General features: G+C 38.7%; 2 protein-coding genes and 2 non-coding genes across 6 annotated transcripts in view; 1 reads left to right on the top strand and 3 right to left on the bottom strand.

The window, feature by feature from the left end:
• Positions 1-23,857, bottom strand: part of LOC129768843 (uncharacterized) — a 539,752-nt gene that overhangs the window by 390,885 nt on the left and 125,010 nt on the right. The window lies entirely within an intron of this gene.
• Positions 9,194-22,370, bottom strand: LOC129766880 (UDP-glycosyltransferase UGT5-like). Its single transcript, XM_055767482.1, has 6 exons — positions 22,177-22,370; positions 22,028-22,115; positions 21,773-21,965; positions 10,061-10,463; positions 9,563-10,008; positions 9,194-9,500 (listed from the first exon to the last, which is right to left on the bottom strand). The coding sequence occupies exons 1-6, from the start codon at positions 22,327-22,329 to the stop codon at positions 9,194-9,196; spliced, it is 1,590 nt and encodes a 529-aa protein (XP_055623457.1). The 5' UTR covers positions 22,330-22,370.
• Trnae-cuc (transfer RNA glutamic acid (anticodon CUC)) lies at positions 15,317-15,388 on the top strand. Its single transcript has one exon. It is a non-coding gene; the product is annotated as a tRNA-Glu (tRNA).
• Positions 16,021-16,092, bottom strand: Trnae-cuc (transfer RNA glutamic acid (anticodon CUC)). The gene has a single exon. It is a non-coding gene; the product is annotated as a tRNA-Glu (tRNA).

Below are 23,857 nucleotides of genomic sequence, written 5' to 3'. Positions count from 1 at the left end.
GTTTTGGATTGGTCCTTAACAGGACCAAAGAAGCGAATGGAATTTTCCATTTGCTTCGCATCGCACGCGGCACTGGGCCGCTCGGAATCATTTCCGTGGAAACGCATTCTCTCCTAAGTAGCATAACTGCTACTTTGGTTGAGATTGCCATATTCGTTGACCTTGCGTGTCAGCCGCATGGGCGGCTGTGGAAAAGTTTGGTTCGAACACGCACAAACATGATCGCAGCAAAATACAGTCCACTGCTTGGTGAAACAACATTTGGTCCTTCGAGAAGCCGGATGGCATATGGATGGAATTTGGATTTTTGTCAACGAATTGGCAAGCAAACTGTGCCATGGATTTAAGTGAGTGGATTGGCTGGTTGGTAGCAAAAAAATTGGAATAGTGAATCGCAAAAAGACTGGAAAAAGTGCTTGCAAATTGCAAAAAGTGAAAATTGGTGAATTGGAGAAAGACATTGGACATTGGTGAATTTAAGACATTTAATGTGCAACAAAAACTATTTCGAGTGAAATTGATTTTAAGTGCTATAAAATGCAGCGAACGCCTACTAAAAGTGGCAATGGAACTGCCGGCGAAACCGGTGCGCAATCCGGTAGCGGCAATGGCGCCGACATGGATGACTACAACACGCTCGCTAATCTTCGAGGGTTAGCAAAAGGTAAAATCACCCGCTTAAAGAACATGCTGGAGAGAGCGGAGGCGGAACAGACAGAGCTAACACCACCGCAAGTAAAAGTGTACATTAGGAAAATTGACGCTGCTTACAAAGAATTTCACAACTACCATGAACGGATCGTGGCGGTGGTGGCGCATGATCGGAAAGAAGAACAAGATTGTAAGTATGTTGAATTCGAGACGCTATACGATAATGTGTCGATTTTTCTCGAGACATGGCTCGAGAATTTTGCCGCGCCTGACTCTTGTCCTGCTGCTGGTCAATCAGCAACTCATCAGCCGTTGATTGTACAACAATCGCTTCCTCGTGCCATTCCTACTTTCGATGGCAAATACGAGCAGTGGGAAAAATTTAAGATCATGTTCCAAGACGTGGTGGACAAGTCAAATGAACCATCACGACTCAAGCTCTATCATTTGGAGAAAGCATTGATTGGGGATGCTGCCGGTTTGATTGATGCGAAAACAATTGCTGATGGCAATTATGATCGCGCTTGGGAAATATTAAGAGAGAGGTTCGAGGATAAGAGGCGTATGATTGATAGGCACATTGTTGGTCTGTTAAGCATAACAAAGATAGTCAAAGAGGATCATTGCGAACTGCGAAAACTTATTGATACATGTGTGGGTCATGTCGAAAATTTAAAATTTCTGGGTCAGGAATTTTCAGGAGTGTCCGAACTTATTGTCGTACACATCCTTACTAGCGCTCTAGACAAAGAGAGCAAACGCGCATGGGAATCTTCAATGGAACATGGGTCGCTTCCGCATTATAATAACACAATCTCGTTTCTCAAGAATCGCATTTCCATTCTCGAAAGATGTCAGGTTTCCACAATTAGCAATGAGAATCAGTTTAATCGTATATCACCTAAAAGAAATGAAATATCTAACAAGCAACCTAATTCGCGAATAAATGCTGCTATGTTTTCAACTAACTGCGAGTTTTGTGAAGGAGATCATTTCGCGTTCAAATGCCCAAGTTTTAATGCATTAAAAATTGATGAGCGGCTGAAGATGGTACGTGACAAGCGGGTTTGCTTTAATTGTTTGAGAAGAGGCCACCGTGGGTTGGATTGTCCATCATATAAATCTTGCTCGAAATGTAAGCGTAGACATCATAGCTTGCTTCATAGAGAAGGAGTTCGTCCATCGTTTAATATTGAGAAAAGAGATACACTACCAGAGATTCAAAAACAGCATTTTACTCCAAGCACACTGACAAATCCATATGAAGGCTCATCGAAGCAGGATATTACTGCCGCTTATTCCAACACGCGTGGAAACGCAGCTCAGCAAGTGTTGCTGCTAACAGCACAAGTATTCATTTTGGATAAACATGGAAATCCGCATATATGTCGAGCACTTTTGGATAGTGGCTCACAAATCAATTTCGTTTCTGAATCGCTGCTCAATAAACTTGGAGTACATGTGGAAGAGACGAATATATTAGTCACCGGAGTTAGCAACATCAAATCCAAAGTTCAGCATAAGACTTGCATTCAAGTACTATCAAGGTTTAACAACTTCAGAATAGAATTGGATTGTTTGGTATCGCGTAAAGTCACTGGAATTCTGCCAACTTACGAGATTGATGTCGCTTCGTGGAACATTCCGTCAGAAATGCAATTGGCCGACCCTTCATTCTACCAACCTGGTCAGATAGATTTGCTGATCGGAATGGAGTGGTTCGATGATTTAATCAAATCTGGTCGAGTGAAACTCTTCGAAAACTCACCAACGTTAATTGACTCGCAATTCGGATGGCTTATTGGTGGAAGAGTTGATGGCGACTCTGTATCAGGCTCTATCTTCCATTCACATACCGCAATATCATCAGATGAGCAATTAAATAAACAAATTCAGCGTTTCTGGGAATTGGAAAACGTGGCCTCTGAGCAATGTGTGCCAACCGAGGCTGAAGAATGTGAAGCTCATTTTCAGTCAACATTCCGTCGCAATTCAGAAGGTCGTTATGTGGTTCAACTGCCGTTAAAAGAAACATGTAAGCAACTAGGAGATTCAAGACAGATGGCTATAAGAAGGTTTTACATGATGGAGTCTAAGCTATGCAAACAGCCAGAAATCAAACAACAATATGATGAATTCATTGAGGAATATGTACACTTGGGACATTGCAAGGAAATTAATGAGAAACAGGATAAAGATGGTATTCAAAAGTGGTATTTGCCCCACCATGCTGTGCTCAGACCATCAAGTTCTTCAACAAAATGTCGAGTGGTCTTCGATGCGTCAGCGAAGGTTGGCGGGAGATCTTTGAACGATGAGATGATGATTGGTCCTACTATTCAGCCAGATCTACTGACAATTATTTTGAGATTCCGCAAGCACCGATATGTTTTAAGTGCCGACATTGCAAAAATGTATCGGCAAGTCCTGGTTGATAGTTGCCACACTCCACTACAACGTATACTTTGGCGAAAGAATCCAATGGATCAGGTAAAAGTTTTGGAATTGCAGACTGTCACATATGGAATGGCAGCTGCTCCTTTTCTGGCAATAAGAGCTCTGAATCAGCTATCAAAAGATGAAGAAGTTTCATATCCACGAGCAGCTGAAGTAGTGAAAAAGACTTTTTACGTAGATAATGTTCTTTTCGGGGGTACTAATCTTGAAGAAGTTGTGAACGTTCAGCAGGAACTGATTTCACTTCTCAAACTGGGAGGATTTCATTTGCACAAATGGGCAGCTAACAACGATCAGCTTCTAGAACACATCGCAGAAAAAGATTTGGACAAATTGGTAAATATTGAAGGCACAAGCGCAAATGAAATAATCAAAACGTTAGGTTTAATGTGGGATCCTAACAATGATGAGCTTATCTTTTTATCGCAACCAGATTGTGCTACACCAAACCCTACGAAGCGTCAGGTTCTATCGATGATAGCAAGGCTTTTTGATCCCCTTGGACTGCTGTCACCAGTTATAGTTATTGCGAAAATGTTGATGCAGCAACTCTGGAGAGAAAAAATAGGTTGGGATGACAAGATAAATGAAGAACTTACCCAACAGTGGAAAGAATTTCTAGCCGCATTGCCAACGGACGGGCAATTTCGCATCCCACGACAAGTTTTTATGAATGATGCAGTTAAGACAGAAATACATGGATTTGCCGATGCGTCAATAGACGCGTATGGCGCTTGTATCTACATACGCTCTTTATATGATAATGGCACCGCAAATATGAGATTGATAACAAGTAAATCAAAGGTATGTCCAATCACACCGCTTACTATTCCTAGAAAGGAACTTTTAGCTGCACTGCTATTACATCGATTGGCAATCAAAGTTGTTACTGCAATGGAACTAGAGCATGTTCCAGTAGTTCTATGGAGCGATAGTCAAGTCGTTCTCGCTTGGTTCAATAAACCACTTGAAAGATTGCAAATTTTCGTTAGAAATCGAATCTCAGAGATCAAATCTAATGACACCGTTACCTGGAAATATGTACGATCAGCCGACAACCCAGCGGACATAGTGTCCCGTGGAATGTCTTCAGAAGCTTTAGCTAACAACCGTTTGTAGTGGAACGGACCATCCTTCCTTCGGACAATTGAGTATAAAGAGGAATTGCTGGAAGTAATGGACGAAAGCGAAATCCCAGAGCTTAAACCAGAGACAATTGCTAACGTTGCTATTGTGGATGAAACACTTTCGATCTTTGAGAAATTCGACTCGTTTCGTAAAACGCAAAGAATAATAGGCTACATTATACGCTTTATTGCTAATCTTCGGTCCAAACCTGAGAAAAGGAATTTCTCCAAACGACTTTCACTTACTGAAATACGAGAAGCAACAAAATGCATGATACGAGTAATACAAAAACATGAGTTACATGATGAAATCGAGCGCATTCGTGCTGGCAAGCCATGCAACCGAATTGAAAATCTCAATCCGTACATTGATAGTGATGACATCTTGCGTGTTGGAGGCAGAATTCGACATTCTTCTCTTCCAGACCAAGCAAAACATCAATGGATTCTGCCTGATAAGCATCCACTCACACGAGCACTGATAGTGGACATTCATAGAGAAAATCTTCATGCTGGGCCAAGTTGTGTTATCGCCATGCTTAGGCAAAAATATTGGTTATTGAACGCAAAATCTTCTGTGCGTAAAGTGACACGAAGCTGCGTTACTTGCTTCAAATCAAACCCAAGACTAGCTGGTCAATTCATGGGCGATTTACCATCATGTCGAATCAATGTGGCACCTGCTTTTTTGAAAGTTGGAATCGATTATGCAGGGCCTATCTATGTAAAACAAACGACAAGAAAAGCGACTCCCGTGAAGGGATATATTTGTCTATTCGTATGTATGGTGTCTAAAGCTCTTCATTTGGAAGCAGTTGAGGATCTCTCGACTGATGGATTTCTTGCGGCACTTCGACGATTTGTTTCGCGAAGAGGAGTACCAGAAGAAGTGTATAGCGACAATGGTACAAATTTTATCGGCGCTAAATCAGCATTGAACGAGCTCTACAAACTGTTTCAGACAGATATTACGAAAGATAAGATTAATAGTTTCTGTCAAAGCAAAGAAATAAAGTGGACAACCATTCCCCCAAGTGCACCTCACTTTGGAGGTTTATGGGAGGCGGGAGTAAAGAGTGTTAAAACCATTTTGAATCGCATTTATCAATCAGCTAATTTAACGATTATGGAATTTGCGACTCTTTTGTGTCAAATCGAGGCAATTTTGAATTCTAGACCCTTATTTTCCCATTCTTCCGACCCAAAGGACCCAGAAGTTTTAACCCCCGGACACATGATTATTGGCAGACCTCTAACAGCCATACCCGAACACTCTTTTATTGATATTCCTATAAATCGATTGCACCGATGGCAACGCATCCAACAGCTGAGACAGCATTTCTGGAATCGCTGGTCTCATGAATATTTGGCAGAGCTTCAATCAAGAGCGAAATGGACAAGAAAGAAGATCAACGTGGCAATAGATACAGTCGTTCTCTTGAAAGAAGACAAGGTTCCAACTCAACAATGGAAGATAGGCCGAGTTGTTCGAACCTACCCTGGTTCTGATGGCCTAGTTCGAGTTGTGGATGTACGTGTTGGTGATACTACATACAAAAGACCGATCCATAAGCTAGCGCCGCTACCCATTTTGGACAACGCATTGATTGAGGACAAGGATCAACAAAGTAACTTTCCTTCTGCCGTGGGAGTATGTTCAGTCCACCGCTCAGCGGAGCGAACTGAATGTACGATCGACAGGATGGCGGAGGAAGTAAAGCAACGAGAGGACAACGAGCGCAAGAATACAACCAAAGGAAATAAAATTCAACCACCAACATGAGCCCCACCCGTGGGCGCGTGGGAGCGGCACACAGCGAAAGAAGAGTGCATTGCGAGCGCAAGCAACCTGCTCTGAGTGCAGAGAGAAGACTTGAGTTTCAACCGCCGCTAAGCAAAGAAGTTTATTTCGCGTGCTAAAGTTATTGGAAGCAAGAAACTAAAAAGAATGTTTGAACTTGTTAAATATTGTAAATTTGGTGTAAATAAAATGTGTACAAAGGAATAAGTTATTTATTTGCTATCAACCGATTAATCCCTCAATCGGTCTGTGGTGTGGTTTGGTTTTGGATTGGTCCTTAACAGGACCAAAGAAGCGAATGGAATTTTCCATTTGCTTCGCATCGCACGCGGCACTGGGCCGCTCGGAATCATTTCCGTGGAAACGCATTCTCTCCTAAGTAGCATAACTGCTACTTTGGTTGAGATTGCCATATTCGTTGACCTTGCGTGTCAGCCGCATGGGCGGCTGTGGAAAAGTTTGGTTCGAACACGCACAAACATGACCGCAGCAAAATACAGTCCACTGCTTGGTGAAACAACAACAAGTGTTAGTGTAAAATTGTATATGGTTGCAGTTGTGTTAAAAATGACTTGATATATGAAACATTTATTCAAATATAAAACCAAGGTGTGTTCCCGCTCGAGAACGGATTGTCCGGTTTAGGCTGTCTATTTTGTTGTGTTCATTTTCACCTAAGGAATGTTTATACGGCGAGAAAGATAGGAAAAGTGAAGAAATACTAGAAAAAGTTATTTCCCATATGCTCTACATATAGTGTTAGGTGTTGTTAGTTCAGTTAAAATTCGCATTGGGTTGAATAAACACTCAGAAATTAAAAATTATAAAAGAAAATTTCCTTTTCAATTCAAAAATGTTTTCTCTATATTAAAAAAACCTGTTTTTACTGATGAGAAAAAATGATAATTGTGTTCGGTATTGGTAATTATCTTATATTACATTGGTAAGTAATTTTCTTTATTTTATCCATACATATCACAGGAGGTATCTCGTTTAGGATCACAGAGGGCGGTTTTCATCATATCTCGTTCCACTTCAATATCTCATATCTGATACGCAAGATCCAACGACTGTTTACCATCCTTCTGTCATCATCACTGGGTATACAGTGGTGGACTGAACAAATAATACCCAGCAACCAAACAAAACGGCCCTTTTCAGGGCCACCAAATCGTTATCAAAGAGTTTAACGATGTAATTCTTCAAACATATCCAAAATCAACAGAAACCCTAACGGAATCCTACGTCGGCTATGCGGTCGTGTCTCGGCCACAACCCTCATGTGCCTTTTTTTGCAATGAAATATGTCTTTGTTGAACAGAATATGGGATATGTTTTCAGAGAGCAGAGACCAGAGAGAGAGCGCGAGAGAGAGAGAGAGACCCAGATTTGGAAATCGATTTCGCACATTTTACGTTGCATCGAGAGAGAGAGAGGTATATATTTTTTTTGCTCTGTGGTTGCAATTTTTAGCAGCAATTACGACTCGAATTGCTCAAAGCTGACAATACAGGTTAAGTTTTCTAAAGTAGCCTAGAGGCTAGAGGCGAATGAGCTGCCAAAGTTTTGCCAAAAATTTCACGAATTCGTGCATTGTTTCCGGGATAAGAGAGGCACCAAAGTGCAGCTCTTTTTAAACCGAATGTAAGGATGGTGTTTTACTGTGGTAAGAGATGTGCTCTTCGGTTGAAAATTGAATGTGAACATTCGTTTCGCAGCGGTTGTTGTCGCTAGCGTGGTCACCACACCACTATTCGGTTCGGATTTTCTGTCGCCATTCTGCTAAAGGTTAAAGGAATAATGTTGGAGATGTAATTTTGCTAAGAGATTCTATAAAACTACATGGATATTTTACAAGTTATTGGAATAAGCTCTATGTCCTATGTCTCTCCGGTTTTGTACCCCACATTACCCAATGATTTAGGATGGTGTTCATAACACGATCGTATCTAACGCCACAGTTGATATTTATATATTTGTGATCAGCGTCATTATCTATTTTTGACAACGCATAAAATCAACAATGCGTAACGTGTGATGCAATCATACACAAACACTTTGGTTAGCTACGACAGTTTTCGCAAAAGTATGCAAATATTCAAATTGTTCGTTGCTATGATAGATGCTAGTTTGGGTTGGCGCTATCTTTTAAAAAAATATATCAAAGAGTCGATTGAAATCGGTACATTTTTTCAGTAGATCATTTACACGAAATTGCTGTTTAAAAAGCTCGTTACTATGGACCACTCCATAAATGACACGATTTTTTTTGCATAACCGGAATTCAATATTTGTGGTTCGTGAACGCGGTGTAAATATTTACAGAATGTCGCGTAAGATACTCCCTGATGATGTTTAATGCTGGTTATGTGTTACTTCCCATGCTGTAATCTAGAATCGATTAGTAATACTCACTTGTCTGTGTTTCTATCATGTACGACAAATTTCATTCTTACAGTTAACCTGTACCATGCTGAATTTATCCGTGTTCAATGTAAAATTCATGTCCACGCTGACTATCATCCAGTTTTTATTTTGTTACTCTATTATTTTATTTTTTTTATGACATGTTTTTCAGTTTATTTATAGGATTTCCGCAGGTTGATTGCTGTAGAATTACATTGACATTGCTATAGAATTGGTGAATAAAATGAAAATGAATAAATTTGGTTGAACATTCATCGGAAGCATCATTACCGTAGAGGGACGTGGTTTTATGAGTTTGCCACAAATCGTAATTTTCATAAAGTATTAGAGATTTCGACATAAATCGAGCTTTTATGCGAAATAATTGTACTTAGTTTACTTAGAAACAGATAAAAAAAACTTTTACTGATGATGAAAAATGTGTATAATTTGAAAATCCCAAACGTGACAAATTGTGGTTTACATCTGGTGAAACATTGACATCAACGACCAATTTTTTTTCAAACAGACTAGGCTTCGCATTTGATTAGATCTGAATAGAAAAAATCTCATCATTCAAAAAAAAAAACTTACGTAAAATACACCATGTGAGAAAGAGAATATGATGGGGATGAGAATGAAAATGAGAATAAAAAAAATGAGAATGAAAACATTAGGTATGAATTGACCATTGAGCTTTTGTGTGGATTCGTCAAGTAAAACAATCAGCATCAAATTATTTATTGAACCTTTAATTAGTCTTCTTGATCATTGTGCTTTTCCTAATTGCGTCCGATTTTCTTTGATGCGTTTTTCGTAGAATGATCTGTATCACGACAGCAAAAACTGCCACCGGCAGTAGCAAAATGCCAATACAACACAATACCACATCCACCAGCTGGCGTTCCCAGAATGCCAAATTCAAAGCAGCAGATCGCAGATGGTTCAATCCTCTTGGACTGTTCAGAACAAGCTCGATGTAGTGAACAGCCTTGTCCATTGGTTTGATCGGTTGCGTCCGAAATAGCCTTGAGGCTTCAAGAGCATTCTCCCTAAATCTGCGGAATGATTCGAAAATAAGTTGAATTCTTAATTTTCAAACACGGACACTCGTCTCTACTTAGAATCCAGCATTATTCGTTTGATCGACTCCAGCACGACATCTTCCGAAATATTTTGATAGTCCAGCTTCAACCCATATCCGAACTCCACCGCCCGATCGACCAGTGTCTGCTGATCACCGGTGAACGGTAACCCTAGAATTGGTTTCCCATGGTACACCGATTCCATCATGCCCAGTGAGCCTCCATGGGTGATGTGCAATCTCACGTTCGGATGTGCCAGCAGCTCTTGCTGGGGCATCCAGGGCCCAAGTATAACGTTGGTAGTGTGATTTTCCAGCGTTATATTCTCCCACTTCCAAATAATCAGTGTTCCCGGAAGTTGGCCGAAGGCCCCCGTAAAGGCCCGCCGAACGTTCGCTGGTAGATCCATAGATTTTGTGTTCGCTCCCAGGCTGAAGTAAATGACACCTTTTTTGGCAGCTTCGAGCCAACCGATAAGGTCCTTAAAAAAAGAGGTGAATGCTTACATTGTAGGCGTCGGCTAACTAACTTACTTCCGAAAGCCCGCTTTCCTCAAAACGGCGCAAATGAGCACCCCCAATTTCAACCATATTCGGAACCAGCGGTCTTGGATAGTTGATCACCGGGTGTGAGTTGACCAGCACAAGACTGACGTTGTGGATGAGATCAAGCAACGGGGGGAAGTGGGCAGCAGGAAAATGTCTCCGATATATGGTTTCTTGGGTCGGTAGGTATAAGTACTTGTAGTTGAGTTGCTCGCATATCGAGGCAAAGGTATTCCACAAGCGCTCTGACAAGCTCATTCTGTCTGAATATCCAAGTGAGCTGACGGGATTGTATGCTGGGTTATGCGGGCACGCCGCCATTTCGTTGGTGAATCTATTCGGACCGGTTGAGCTGTACACGATCACGGGAATCCGGTAGTGGAGAGCTAAGCTGTGTAGGTGTTGCAAAATTGGAGAAATTAATTGAATGAATGAATAGATTACAGTAATATTTCCACGCAAAAAACGATTGCTCTGAATATAGCTTGAAGCATTGCATTGTCTGTTCATGTGACAAAAAATTATCTTAATTGGCAAGTAGCTTTTGACAGCAAATTGAGTGGATAATGTTGAGTCTAGAACTTTGGAATAATCGAAAGTTTTCCTTCATTTCTCTGACATTCATTTCGACACTAGCTGACCCGGCAAACTGACCCGCCCCGCCCAAAATTTAGCTCCATTTACTTGATTCTTTTTTGAGTTATGCAGAAGTTTGTGTTTCATTTGTATGGCAGCCTCCTTCCCCTTAGAGAGGGGAGTAGTGACAAACCACCATAGAAACATCTATTGCCTCCTAAAACTTCCATATACCAAATTTGGTGCCATTTGCTTGATTAGTTCTTATGTTATGCAAAAAGGGCCTGGCCGGGTAAGGGAGTAAAAAGTGCCCCCAAACCAAATCACTAGCTGTATGGCAAATATTGTAAAGGATATTAAATAAGAAATTTTGGCGGTTTATTTGAACCCCTATGTGGTTTGACGTAGGATCTATAGTGAAAAACGTACATTTTCGTTTATTTCACGCCATCCTCAATAGGTCCGAAATAAAAAAATTAAAAAAAACCTGAATATACATCTTACCACGGTGTATCAAGAAAAGTTATCAAAAAAAATTTCATCAAAAATTTTAGTACTAAAAAAAAATTAAATTTTGAAATTTTTTTTTGGGATTTACAGATTCAGTACTACTCTAATTCATATTTAAATGTGCTCTTACAGCTTTTCTAGATTGATGAATATCTTCAAACTGTTTTTTTTTTCAAATATCTAATAATAAAAATAAAATAAAAAAAATACACAGTAAAAAAAAGGGTTATAGATTTTCTGGCATTTCAAAATTTTGAAAAAAAATATAACTTTGAGACCCACTCCTGCTCAAATTTTTAGTTAAATGCGTTCGTATGTGTCTTTTTTCTACATGTGGCGTAATTTTTTCTGAATTTTTAAGAGCATTGTGTGACACAAAAATAATTTTCTCCATCGCCTGCATTATTATTTTTATTTTTTTGTAAACGATTATTTTATTGTATTGGTGGTTTTCAATTGAAAGATTAAAATAAAAAAAACAAATCGGATTTGTGGTCTCAAAGTTATATTTTTTTTTTTCAAAATTTCGAAATGCCAGAAAATCTATAACATTTTTTTGTACTGTGTATTATTTTTTTTTATTATTAGATATTTGAAAAAAAAAAACAGCTTGAGCAATCTAGAAAATCCGTAAGAGCACATTGAAATATGAATTAGAGTAGTACTGAATCTCTAAATCCCAAAAAAAAAAATTTCAAAATTTAAATATTTTTTTAGTACTAAAATTTTTGATGAAATATTTTTTTGATAATTTTTCTTGATACACCGTGGTAAGATGCACATTCAGTATTTTTTTCAAATTTTTATCTCGGGTCTATTGAGGATGGCGTGAAATAAACGAAAAGTACGTTTTTCACTATAGATCCTACGTCAAACCACATACGGGTTCAAATAAACCGCCAAAATTTCTTATTTAATATCCTTTACAATATTTGCTTTGGCATCTTCAATGAAAATTCCAGTGCCTCTTTCAAACTCAAAGATCCTTGTTCCGTGTATGTTGCTGAACGGGGTGCGATATACTACGCACTGGGGATCATTGAAACATTGCCAACATGCACTATTTTATTTTTTCAGACAGTCTCAGCTCATTAGAGGCAATCCGCTCAATGAAGGTTGATAAACGCTCATCTTATTTCCTAACAAGAATAAGACAACTATTGAGTGTTTTGGTCGAAAAATTATTCAAGATTACCTTAGCATGGGTTCCTTCTCATTGCTCGATTCCGGGGAATGAGAAAGCGGACTCACTAGCTAAGGTGGGCGCTTTAGAAGGCACTCTTTTTGAAAGGCAAATTGCTTATAATGAATTTTTCCACATTCCTCGTCAATATACGCTCGTAAGTTGGCAGCGCATGTGGAGTGGAGATGAGTTCGGTCGTTGGTTACACACGATTATCCCTAAGGTCTCGACGAGTGCATGGTTCAAGGGATTGAATGTAGGTCGTGATTTCATTCGCGTGATATCTCGGCTTATGTCCAATCACTACAACCTAAACGCGCATCTCTATCGCATTGGGCTCGCAGCAAACAATCTTTGTGATTGTGGCGATGGCTACCACGACATCGAGCATGTTGTCTGGTCGTGTATCCGGTGCCATGCTGCTCGCTCTCAGCTCTCTAGAGCACTGAGAGCACAAGGCAGACAATCGGATATCCCCGTCCGGGATATCTTAGGTAGCCATGATCTTGATCTTCTGCTTCATCTATACCTGTTCCTCAGAAACGCCGATGTCAACGTTTAATGATGTTTCCTTCGTTGTGTCCTCGTTTCATATCCCTCCTATCCGATCGATTAACTTTTACTTAGTCGCGGCAATACATACACACACTCTTTACAGACACACGGGCCAAAGGTTGTGCAGTCCACTGATCATTCAACAAGAGCCAAAGGTTGTACCGCTCATGACAACTCTACACGAACTGATGATTGCGCCGGCTAGAGACCATTCTATCCTGGATTCCTCGAGTCGAGAAAGACGCACCACGCTAGATATGAGGTACAGACTAGGGGGGCGTTGCTGATTAATGGTCAGCTGCATCCCAATAGGAAGTATCCCGTGTCGGGCACACGTACAGAGCATTGGAGACAGCAACATCCCAATTACGAAAACACTTGTAATACTAACCTCGAGCCAACCGCGAGTAATCGGTTACATATTACTAACATAGATAATAAGAAAAATTGTATTGAACTCCCGGCCCCGTGAGGCTAACGCCATATGAGCCTTTATAAAAATATATATTTTGGAAAAAAAAAATTTGCCATACAGCTAGTGATTTGGTTTGGGGGCACTTTTTACTCCCTTACCCGGCCAGGCCCTTTGTGCTTCATGTGGCAGCCTTTGAGAAAATTTTTCGGAATTTTCACTATTTACCGAGTAAGAATCAATTCAAGTGACGCAGTATCTAATCTGGCACAAGCTTCACTCAAAACCTTAAACGCGTTTTCCCGAAACTACTTTTTTCATAATGGCGTAGATAATATCACAAATTCTACTGAACCGATTAATTTCGAATCAGATATTAATACATGTTTATACATCTCTCTATCAAAAAAGCAATAAAAATTATTTTTTAAATGTTACTTATTTTAGAAAATTAGAATCGGGATAAAAATCGTGCTAAAAAAAATTTGTTTTTCTAAATGCCACCATTTGGACATAGACATTGTCTGAGGTTCATACCATAACGGTATCTCTACTAAAAAATAATCTAATGGATTTTTTTCGTTTCGGATAACCCGAAAGGCTTAAAACGTGTATATCATGGTAACACGTTTTTAATTTTTTTTAATTTTTTAAATATTAATTGATAGTGGAAATATCATTCGTTTTATTTGTACATATATTTGTACGTCCGAAATTATGGTTCTACACTAGAATCAATATTCTGTCAATATTGACAAAATGCAATATCAAAAAAAATATTTTGATTACTGGAAAAGTTAAATTTTATAAATAATAAAAATACAGAATATAAATATACACTTCTTCTTATATATAAAACAAACATTCTCCACCGTACGTATAACTCATCATAACAAAAGAACGGTGATCTGATTTGAGTTGTCTATATATCGTTGTGTTCGTCTCCACCACCCAGATCAGAATGACAGAATACTTTGGAGGTTACTTAAGATGAATAGGAAAATTCGTAAAACTTTGAAGAGTGAATGAAAAGTTTGTTCAATTGGAGTCAATTTCATTAAATGGGATTAACTTTGACGACATTGAGATTCATGTTTCGTTATTGTGAAAACAATTGTGGACTTTCAGGCGGAATAAGCACATCGAAACGCGTTTCATTCATTCAGTAATTAGAATTCGAGAGTCGTCGTCTGTTGTCGATCGCGAATGTAAACAATCTTTTTTCTAATTGTAAATCTTTTTTCTGAGTCGAGAAAAACTTGGAACATAGATATTGTATGCAAACTTCATGTTTATAGTTTTGAGTTAGTTTACCTAATCACATATTAGTCAGAAACTTAATTGGGCACATACGCGATGGATTATTTTCTAACCACACCAATAGCCATAATGAGGCCAACTAGTCTCGTTTAGACCAATTCAACGATCATTTTCTCTAGAATGATTCAGAACAAGAATTTACAAAAAATATTGAATGAAAAATTAACCTTTGGTATTTGATTTAACGCATTTCAAGTAATGATGGTCGTATAGCAAATCAATAGGTTAGGAAACATGACTATATGACGGAAAGAATCAAATTCAGTATCGTTTTGACTCAAATTCCGAACGCTTCATTATCAAAACTAAATTAACTGAGCCGCAATGTTGTTTGGATACCGTTAAATGTTGTTACACCATAAACAATATCGGGATTTTCATTATTTCATTATTAATAACGTTCATGTTCAGTAAATTTAGCTTTTAAAATGAATTGTTCGGAACTTGAGCCTGTTCGGAATATGACCCAAACAGTATGCTCGGCCATTTTTCTTTAAATAAGGTTTTTTCCTTTTTTTATATGTAGAAAAATGAGTAATAAATTTCACTTTTGAAATACAGGGCGGACTCGATTATATACAGTCTGAGATTAATTTTCACTGTATATAATCGAATCATGTATATAATCGAGTCAAAAAATAGTTAATTTTTTGGTAAATTCGACCATAACAACTTTGAAATCACTTCATCCCATATTGTCTAGTGGTTAGGATATCCGGCTCTCACCCGGAAGGCCCGGGTTCGATTCCCGGTATGGGAAGATTTTTATTGTTCACTATTCGTATCATTTCTTTTATTTCATCTACCAATTAACCTTCTTCTTAGTCCCCTTTATTCCACGCGGCGAATGACGTGAGATAGCAAAGTTTCTCGCTTTATTGTGGAAACCACCCTAGTTTTCAGCTCCTTAATACCCGTCGATAACATATGAGGACATGACTTCAAATCACACCTAGTGACAAACTATAGTCACCCCATTCGCCTTCAGGAACACCGTGACTTGAGCCATCTCACGTCATTCGCCGTGTAGAATAAGGGGGTATCCCCCTATTGGTATTGAATCTCTCTAGTATTGAATAAGAGCTGAAAATTAAGGCGATTTCCAGAATAAAGCGAGAAACTTTGCCATCTCACCTCACTCGCCGCGCGGAATAAAGGGGAGTGAATACCACAAATGATTAAACGCCTATAGGCGTCGTGCACATATTACGTATCGCTAAAAATCCGGATTTTGGACACCCTCCCCCCACTACGTAAGGCAATTTTCCTATCTGTAATACACAGTAAGTAACACAACCACGACCCCTCCCCCTTTCTGGCGTTGCGTAATTTGTACACGACACCAAACCGCTTAAAAATGGTTGAATGCATATCACTGGTCTCAAAAAAATCTTCCCATACCGGGAATCGAACCCGGGCCTTCCGGGTGAGAGCCGGATATCCTAACCACTAGACAATATGGGATATGATATCAGATCGCATGAACGGCCAGATTTCTCGGCTGTAATACAAGCACAGTCAAAGCTGTTTTTGTGCGGTTTTTTGTGCGAATTTTTTTGTGCAATTTTCTGTTCTTGTGCGGTTTTTTTTGTGTGGTGTATGAAAAGAAGCATATTTGACGAAGTTATCGTCCATTTAGTTTTTTTTTCAATGCTTCATATGCATTTCAGTGCGAAAAAAGCATATTTGCGTCTTAATTATCCACTTCTGAAATCATTCCCCTCCTCTCATCAAATGCTCTAAGTTTTTTTCAACTTTTTGCATGACATGATTTCTAACAGCAACACGTTTCGACATGCAACTAAAAGCACAAAACAGGCACACGCAAACGAAAAGGCAAAGTGTCCCATCACAAAGCAGGGAAACAAAAGGAAAATGAACGGTGAATGACGTGAATTTGAGTTATTTTCTTGGGGGAAATTTTTTTTATGCAGTCGCTATCTACCGCACAATTTTTTTTCAAAATGTGTACCGAACACGATTTTTTAATGCTGCTGGTGAAGTTTTGCACGATTTTTTTTGTGCGGTCCCTATCCCCCACGCAAAAAACAAAATCCTGTATGCAATGCTATATAACTTTAGAAATGTGGAAATTTGAAGAAATGCTGAGCTCTTTGGTTTAACGTGATAATCTATCTTGTAACATCCGTTCATATTGGTCTAAAGCGATGACTCTGCCATCACTAAAATAAAGCTGAGCCGCAGACAACAAAATCTGCCAAATGTCAATTGACAGGGTCATTGTAAGCTCTGCGCCAGCTCATCTGGGGGACCCCGCGTCCTTAACAATGGACTGGTTTGAGCAAAGGAGAGGTCGCGTCCATGAATGGGGCAACTACCGTCGCTCAAAAGGATAGGGCATAATTGTGCTCGGCCTGTCGGCATTGTTACCTTTTGTCCGTTTTATGTGGTCTTTCTTTCTGTTCGTGACCGTCTCCGGAAGTAGAAGTGCGTGTAAAGTAAATGTTTTAATTTAAATATGTAGATAAGTGTAGTTTTCAGTAATGTTAAGTGTTGTTTGTTTATTAGGTTTCGTATTACGTCCACGTCGTTGATAATTGTGGACGTCGTTAGAGTTTAAAAAGTATACAAGGCAAAGGTAATGAGAAAAATGATTCGAATGGGGACGCCACGGTGGTTAACTTCTGCTGGTCAGGTCCGACCAGTGGGCCTTTTCTTTATTATCTACAGTCGAGGACGCAGAAGATCGAAGAGGACACGACAGGAAGAGGCCCTACGGAAGGGACTATCAGTACCGTTCCAGTTAAGAACCGAAGGCCATCTGATTAGGGAACGGAATTTTCCTCCCACGCACGCCGAAAACCATCAGACCGCCAGTACCGTGTGCTTTAAACCCCCCCGAAATATATAGAAATCACTACCATTACCTTCAGTGTCATTCCCTTTTAACAAACAACCCTGAACATACATTCTTTGACGTTATTCCGGGCTCATAAAGGTAGCCGTCACCCCTCGTCCGTAGTCGGTTGTAGAGAAGGTTTCACCACAGGAGCCTTGGGAACGGTAGCAAGAGAGGCTCCCCACGAGTGACGCGAGTGGCTTTATTTAGGGTAGATAAACGGGAAAGGGTAAACTCCTGGGAAATTGTGGGTTGTGTGGTTCTTCTTGAGTCTGAGTCAGCAGTTTGCAACGACCCTGAATAATCGCGAGCAGAAGGCATTAAAATCTATATAAATAAAAATGGAAGGTCAAATGTGTTGGTAAGCGCAAAACCCGTGGAAGGAATGGTCCGATTTGAGCCGTTTTTATTCTGTTGTATTCGTCTCTTCCTGAAGATTAATATAGCGAAGAGAAAAATCGGATTTTTTCTTGAAAACTCTGAAGGAAAATTCGGAAAATTAAATTCCCATATGTTCTACAATTACATCGTGATAAGCGTTGTTAGCCACCTACCACCATATGCACAAAGTTTCAGCAATCTTAAACGATCTTACATTCAAACCCATAATTATTCATTAATTGATCTTTCTATTGGCCGTTTTACAATTTTTTCTTTCTATAAATTTTATAATACATTTAACAATTATTATAATGGCGATCCATTTTTATTTATATAGATAGATAGAATATATAGGAATATAGGAGTGCGTTACTTCGCCTGAAAATCTATTTCCACTTTCGAACACAAGCACAATTTTCATTATTAGAAGACAGTTTTTAATTATGACTTACTTTTAAATTGGCATGCATCATTTTTATGTTCAAATAAAAAATATCATCAGGCATCAGGTTATTTCAGGTTATGAGTTTTTTTTGCAAAAAAGCCAATGAGGCTGAATAGACGCTTTCATAAAATTAGTCGTAGTTCAAATTGGATACAGATGATAAAAATTGTGATTTTAGGAACCATATGTACAAAATTTTATTTTTCGGTTGATTAGGCGTGGAATTGCTCTATATAGAAAAAAAACGATGTTCAAGAGAAGACCGAAGTGTTGACGTAGGACTACGACATTATTCCATTGAATTCGCCTGTTTATTATTCTGGATATTAATTTACTTTATACAGGTCGGACTCGATTATCCGGAAACTCGATTATCCGTGATTCGATTATCTGGAATTTTAGACTCGATTATCCGGAGTATTTTATTTTTGATTTTCGGAAATTTTGAATAATTTGTATAATAATTCTAATATTGAATAGCTAATATGGGTATCAGAAGAAAGGGCATGACTAGTAGAATTCAGTTACAGGTCGGACTCGATTATATACAGACTCGATTATATGTGAGTCGATTATATACAATTTTGGACTCGATTATATACAGTTTGAAAAAAAATTATTTTTTTTTATGTTTCAAATATGACATATTTCAAGAAGAAATGTAACTCTCAACGTTAAGGTGTAATTTAAGTGACTAATTCATGGCTTGAATTTTCACCAAGAATTACTTATATCGATATTGCAGCCAAATTAAAAACAAATGTCAAAGGGTGTCAAAGAACAAATTGTAGAGCGGTTAGAGAGCTTCAATTTGATTGAAGAAACAATCCAGTTTAATAAAAAAAATCAGGATGACATATTAACAATTACTAACTTTTAAGTTTTTCACTTCCAAAATGTTATTAAAGTCCATTAATTTAGATGTTCCACTACTATACCCTGTATCAAATTTTCTCATCTTTCAAATGAAAGCAACAGAATCGTCTTCCGTAGCGTACTTTGTAATGTAGAGCCAGTTCGAGGCAACAGAGTCCGAAACAAAAAAAAAGTTCTATAACTCTGTCATTGTTGAAATTCGAACATATGCGTAGAAGGATTTTTTCCATCAAATATGATCGTCTATCACCCTCTGAGAGAATCTGGATAATTTTTTTTTCATGTGAGAAAGGTATTTTCTGACCTTAAGGAGATGAATCAAAAATCAAATTCTTCTTTTATATTCAAAAAAAAAATATTCAAATTATATATAGTGAAAAGAAATCAGAAACTGTATATAATCGAGTCCGCGCTGTATTTATGAAAAATGCGAATCCAAGATGGCGGCCACTACAAAATGGCGGATTCCATATTTTCTCAGAAACCCATCAATATGGGTATCAAAAGAAAGGGCTTGACTAGTAGAACACAGTTATTTATGAAAAATGGAAATACAAAATGGCCGCTACTGCAAGATGGCGCCATATATATTTTTTCACAACCCCATCAATATGAGTACCAAAAGAAACTAGTAGAATAAAGTTATTTATGAAAAATGCAAATCTAAGATGGCGGATTACATATTTTCTCAGAACCCCATCAATAGGGGTATCTAATGAAAAGGTTTGACTAGTAAAATACAGTTATTTATGGAAAATTCAAATCCAAAATGGCCACCACCACAGAATGGTTCCATATATATTTTTTTCACAACCCCATCAATATGGATATCAAATGAAAGAGCTTGACTAGTAAAATACAGTTATTTATGAAAAATGCAAATCTAAGATGGTGGCCACTACAAAATGCCAGATTACCTATTTTCTCAGAACCTCATCAATAAGAGTATCAAATGAAAAGGCTTGACTAGTAGAACACAGTTATTTATGAAAAATACCCAAAAATGTATCGAAAGAAAGTCCTCGACTAGTAGAACCTAGCAGATAATGAAAAATCCAATTTCAAGATGGCCACAGTCCCCAAGCAACTAATTACTTTTTGAATGGTTTCATTCAGCTTGATCTGTTTCTATGTATGTTTGAATGTTTGTTGGGTTGTCCCACATTAATAGAATATTGACCCCGTTCCTGTTGAATGATTGACCTGAAATTTGGAACATACATTTAACTCTACTGTCATTATAAAACTGCGTATTCCATGATCATGAAAAATTCAATTTGGCCGCCGCAAAAAAATGGCTGAATGACTTGATTTGGAGAATACACTACACTATGAACAACATAAATTCGAAAGGTCGCCGCCACAAAATGGTCGACTATGTATTTTTTTGCAATGATTTGACTAATAGAATACAGTACAGGTCGGACTCGATTATATACAGACTCGATTGTATGGGATTCGATTATATACAATTTTGGTCTCGATTATATTCAGTTTGGAAAAACTTTTTTTTTTATATTTCAAATATGGCTTATTTCATGAAGAAATGTAACCTTTCAACGTTAAGGTGAAGTTTAAGTGGCTATTACATGTACAGTGGGGTAAAAATCGTGATTTTTTAAGATTTTGCTTGAATTTTCACCAGCAATTGTTTATATCGATATTGCAGCCAAATTAAGAAAAATAGAAGTTGTGCGCCAAAGAACAAATTGTGGAGCGGTTAAAGAACTTCATTTTAATTGATAGAAACAATCCAGTTTAATATAAATTTTTAGGATAAAATTAATAATAACACATTAAAAATTATTAACTTTTAAGTGTTTCACTTTCAAAACGTTATTAAAATTCACTAATTTAGTTGGTTCACTACTATATTCTGTACTAAATTTTCTCATCTTTCAAATGAAAGCATCAGAAATGTCTTCCGTAGCGTACTTTTTAAAGTAGAGGCCGTATGAAGCAACAGAGTCCGAAACAAAAAAAAACAAATGAAGAAAAAAAATTGTTTCGACTCGATTATCCGGAGTGAAAAAAAATCAATAATTCGGATAATCGAGTCCGAACAAGGAAAAACGTTTTACAGCTGGTTTTACAAAACCGCTTTTAAACCCCCCAGACAACCAATTTTCTTCACTGAAGAGTTGAATCTAAAATTTCAAAGCATTCTAAAACAATATTCTAAATGACAAACAAGCGAATTGCGTAAAATAATCCCGTAGTCCTACGTCAACAAAACCGCTAATTTTTGTGTTAAGAAACCCTAGTTTTCATGCTAAGACACCATTTTTCATTTTATTTTCAGTCATTTTTGGCGTTGTCCGCGATTTTCGTCACCCACGGAGACTTTGCCACCCGATTCCGCCGATGATCGAGACTCTACTGTATGTTCACATAGTTCAGTGACACACCTTTTTCATGTGTGCTAGATGTTCCGAAACCCTTCTGCTGCCTTCAAAATCAGATTATGCTTCACTTTTGCAGAGATCGATACCACTAACAAAAATCAGTGAAGATTGTATTGAATTTCGCACATTTTGCTTTCATTGTCACACAGCCATGCAACATCCCATTTTGTACTTTACCCCAACAAACTGTCCGCCATTGTGTGGTCCAATATCATCAGATCGAACGTTTCGTCTGACTCGAGCAGCTTCCGGACATCCGGATGTCCCAACGTGTAATCAGTCATCGCTGCAGTGCCGTGAATCAGGTTGCGGTCTCCGCAAAGGTCCATTTTGTCCCATTTGGTGAACGGTTTTTGGTTTATTTCGTAATCTATTGATGACAAAAAAAAAAGATTCAACCGGAATCTATCGAATCACCTCAAAAACACTGACCCGCGAGATGGGCAACCATTCCGGTTAACCTGATCTGTCTGATATTGTCACTGCCATAGCTGATCTCGAACGGACTGATCACGGTTAGCTGTCGGGCGGATAGCGTCTTCTTCATTCGCTTACTCGTAATTAATTTGTTTTGTTCTCACCTGATGACCCCGGGCTGCAAGTTCTTCGAACAGAACTTGACCGAATATATAGTTTGTCTTGCTGATGCTGGGGAACACCGCAATGATTTTAGATCCATGACATCCCCAAACAGCCAACGAAAACGAACACGTTAGAATTATGAGGTATTTCATTGAGCTTGGCAGATGTGCCCTATCGACTGAAGCGGTCAACCGACGCGAAACAACGCCAAGCGCCATTCAATGACAGACGATAAGAGCCCAGCGCGTAGCACTGATAATGCACCGATAAAGCCTCACGTCACGACAAATACCTGTTGGCCACGTTGAAGATTTCTTTTTGATAAGCTATCGTTATTTGGGCATTTGATCGAAACCAAACTCGATAAATATATCCAGCAAAGCTGCAACCCCTTTCAGGCAAATGATTCAATTTGTATGACCTTGAGAGCCGCGTTTTCCCGCGTTCGGATCAAACCAAATTAAACCAAAGGGAGCTAGTAAAAATCGATTTGTCTCCCACCCGCCGGTAATCTCGACCCTTGATGTGCCGAAAGAATCCCTTTTTCTGCTGCCCGTAATGTTGCCATAGTAACGAGTACCGACTACCGACCAAGTCATCCCTGTTTGGAACGCTATCCCTATATATACGCAAAAAAAATTTAGCAAGGTTTGCAAGTGTTGCGAATTGAAACGGTGTTGATGTCTGCGAATGGTAGCGGAACTTCTTTCATTGGTAAACATCCGGGTTACCGAAAGTAAATTACATGTGTTTCGAAAAATAGGAATAGGGGAGCGAATTTTCATCAAGCTTATCATCAAGCGAGTAGAGTGATCCCACACTTTGTTGTTTTGGTTGCTAGCAAAAATCTTAGTCCGTACTCGTTCCATGAAGCACTGTGATAGCGAGCCGGACATGAATTAGGCGCGTTTGATGTTGCACTTCTCCACCCTTCCCTCGGCTTCGCCAAAAATACACATTGAAGGTTCCGAATCGACTGTTGTCTACAGAATCTCATAAAGGGATGAAAACATGAAGGGGCACTGCCCCGTTCTTATGTTGTTTTGGGCGTAGCGTAGAGCACAAGCCCCCCAAAACGGGCAGAGGGGGACTTTGTTTAACATTGGTCCAGCTCTAAATAAGGCCTGTTCGCTAGTGTGCAGAAGACCAAGAATGTTTGTGAGTCCTGCTGTTGACACTTCAAACAGTCTTCTCATCAACAAGGGAAACGCAAATGGCATCCGTTATATGTTTGGTGAAAACCCTCGGGGCTTATTGATTCATGACGCCATTGGGGACTTCCGAGTGCAGAAGTGGTTCCTTTTCACCGGTCACTTTCATGGAATGTGTTTTCAATCGATCGAAGATTAGGTTCCCATATGTTTGTCAAGTATAGAAAATTGTTTCAATATTTCTCTCTAACATTTACGCTTTTCCCTTCCAATATTTAACTTCAAAATTGAAGCGATTATGGAACGTTAAACTGGCAATAAACGGATATGATGGATATTGTTAAATAACCCATGGAAAATATATTTGAATTTTCCCAACGACATTGAAAAAAAAAACGCGTTTTTCAAGATGCTTCGAATGGTCTCTATGATCATGATGAAAAGGTAATTAAAAGGTTCTATCCTTTCATCAGACAGCTTTCGTCGGAAGAATTCTAAGAAAGGATACATATCTGTTCATACTCGCTTT

The sequence above is a fragment of the Toxorhynchites rutilus genome, chromosome 2, assembly GCF_029784135.1.
Source record: "Toxorhynchites rutilus septentrionalis strain SRP chromosome 2, ASM2978413v1, whole genome shotgun sequence".
Taxonomy (NCBI): domain Eukaryota; kingdom Metazoa; phylum Arthropoda; class Insecta; order Diptera; family Culicidae; genus Toxorhynchites; species Toxorhynchites rutilus.
Note: the sequence above shows the minus strand (reverse complement) of the source record. Positions and strands in the feature narration are given on the sequence as shown.

Coding starts and splice junctions, on each gene's coding strand:
- LOC129766880 (XM_055767482.1), bottom strand. CDS start 22,329: ATGAAATACCTCATAATTCTAACGTGTTCGTTTTCGTTGGCTGTTTGG. Junction 10,009..10,060: donor AGGAAAGCGGGCTTTCGGAA/GTAAGTTAGTTA, acceptor TCTTTTTTTAAG/GACCTTATCGGTTGGCTCGA. Junction 9,501..9,562: donor CGAATAATGCTGGATTCTAA/GTAGAGACGAGT, acceptor ATCATTCCGCAG/ATTTAGGGAGAATGCTCTTG.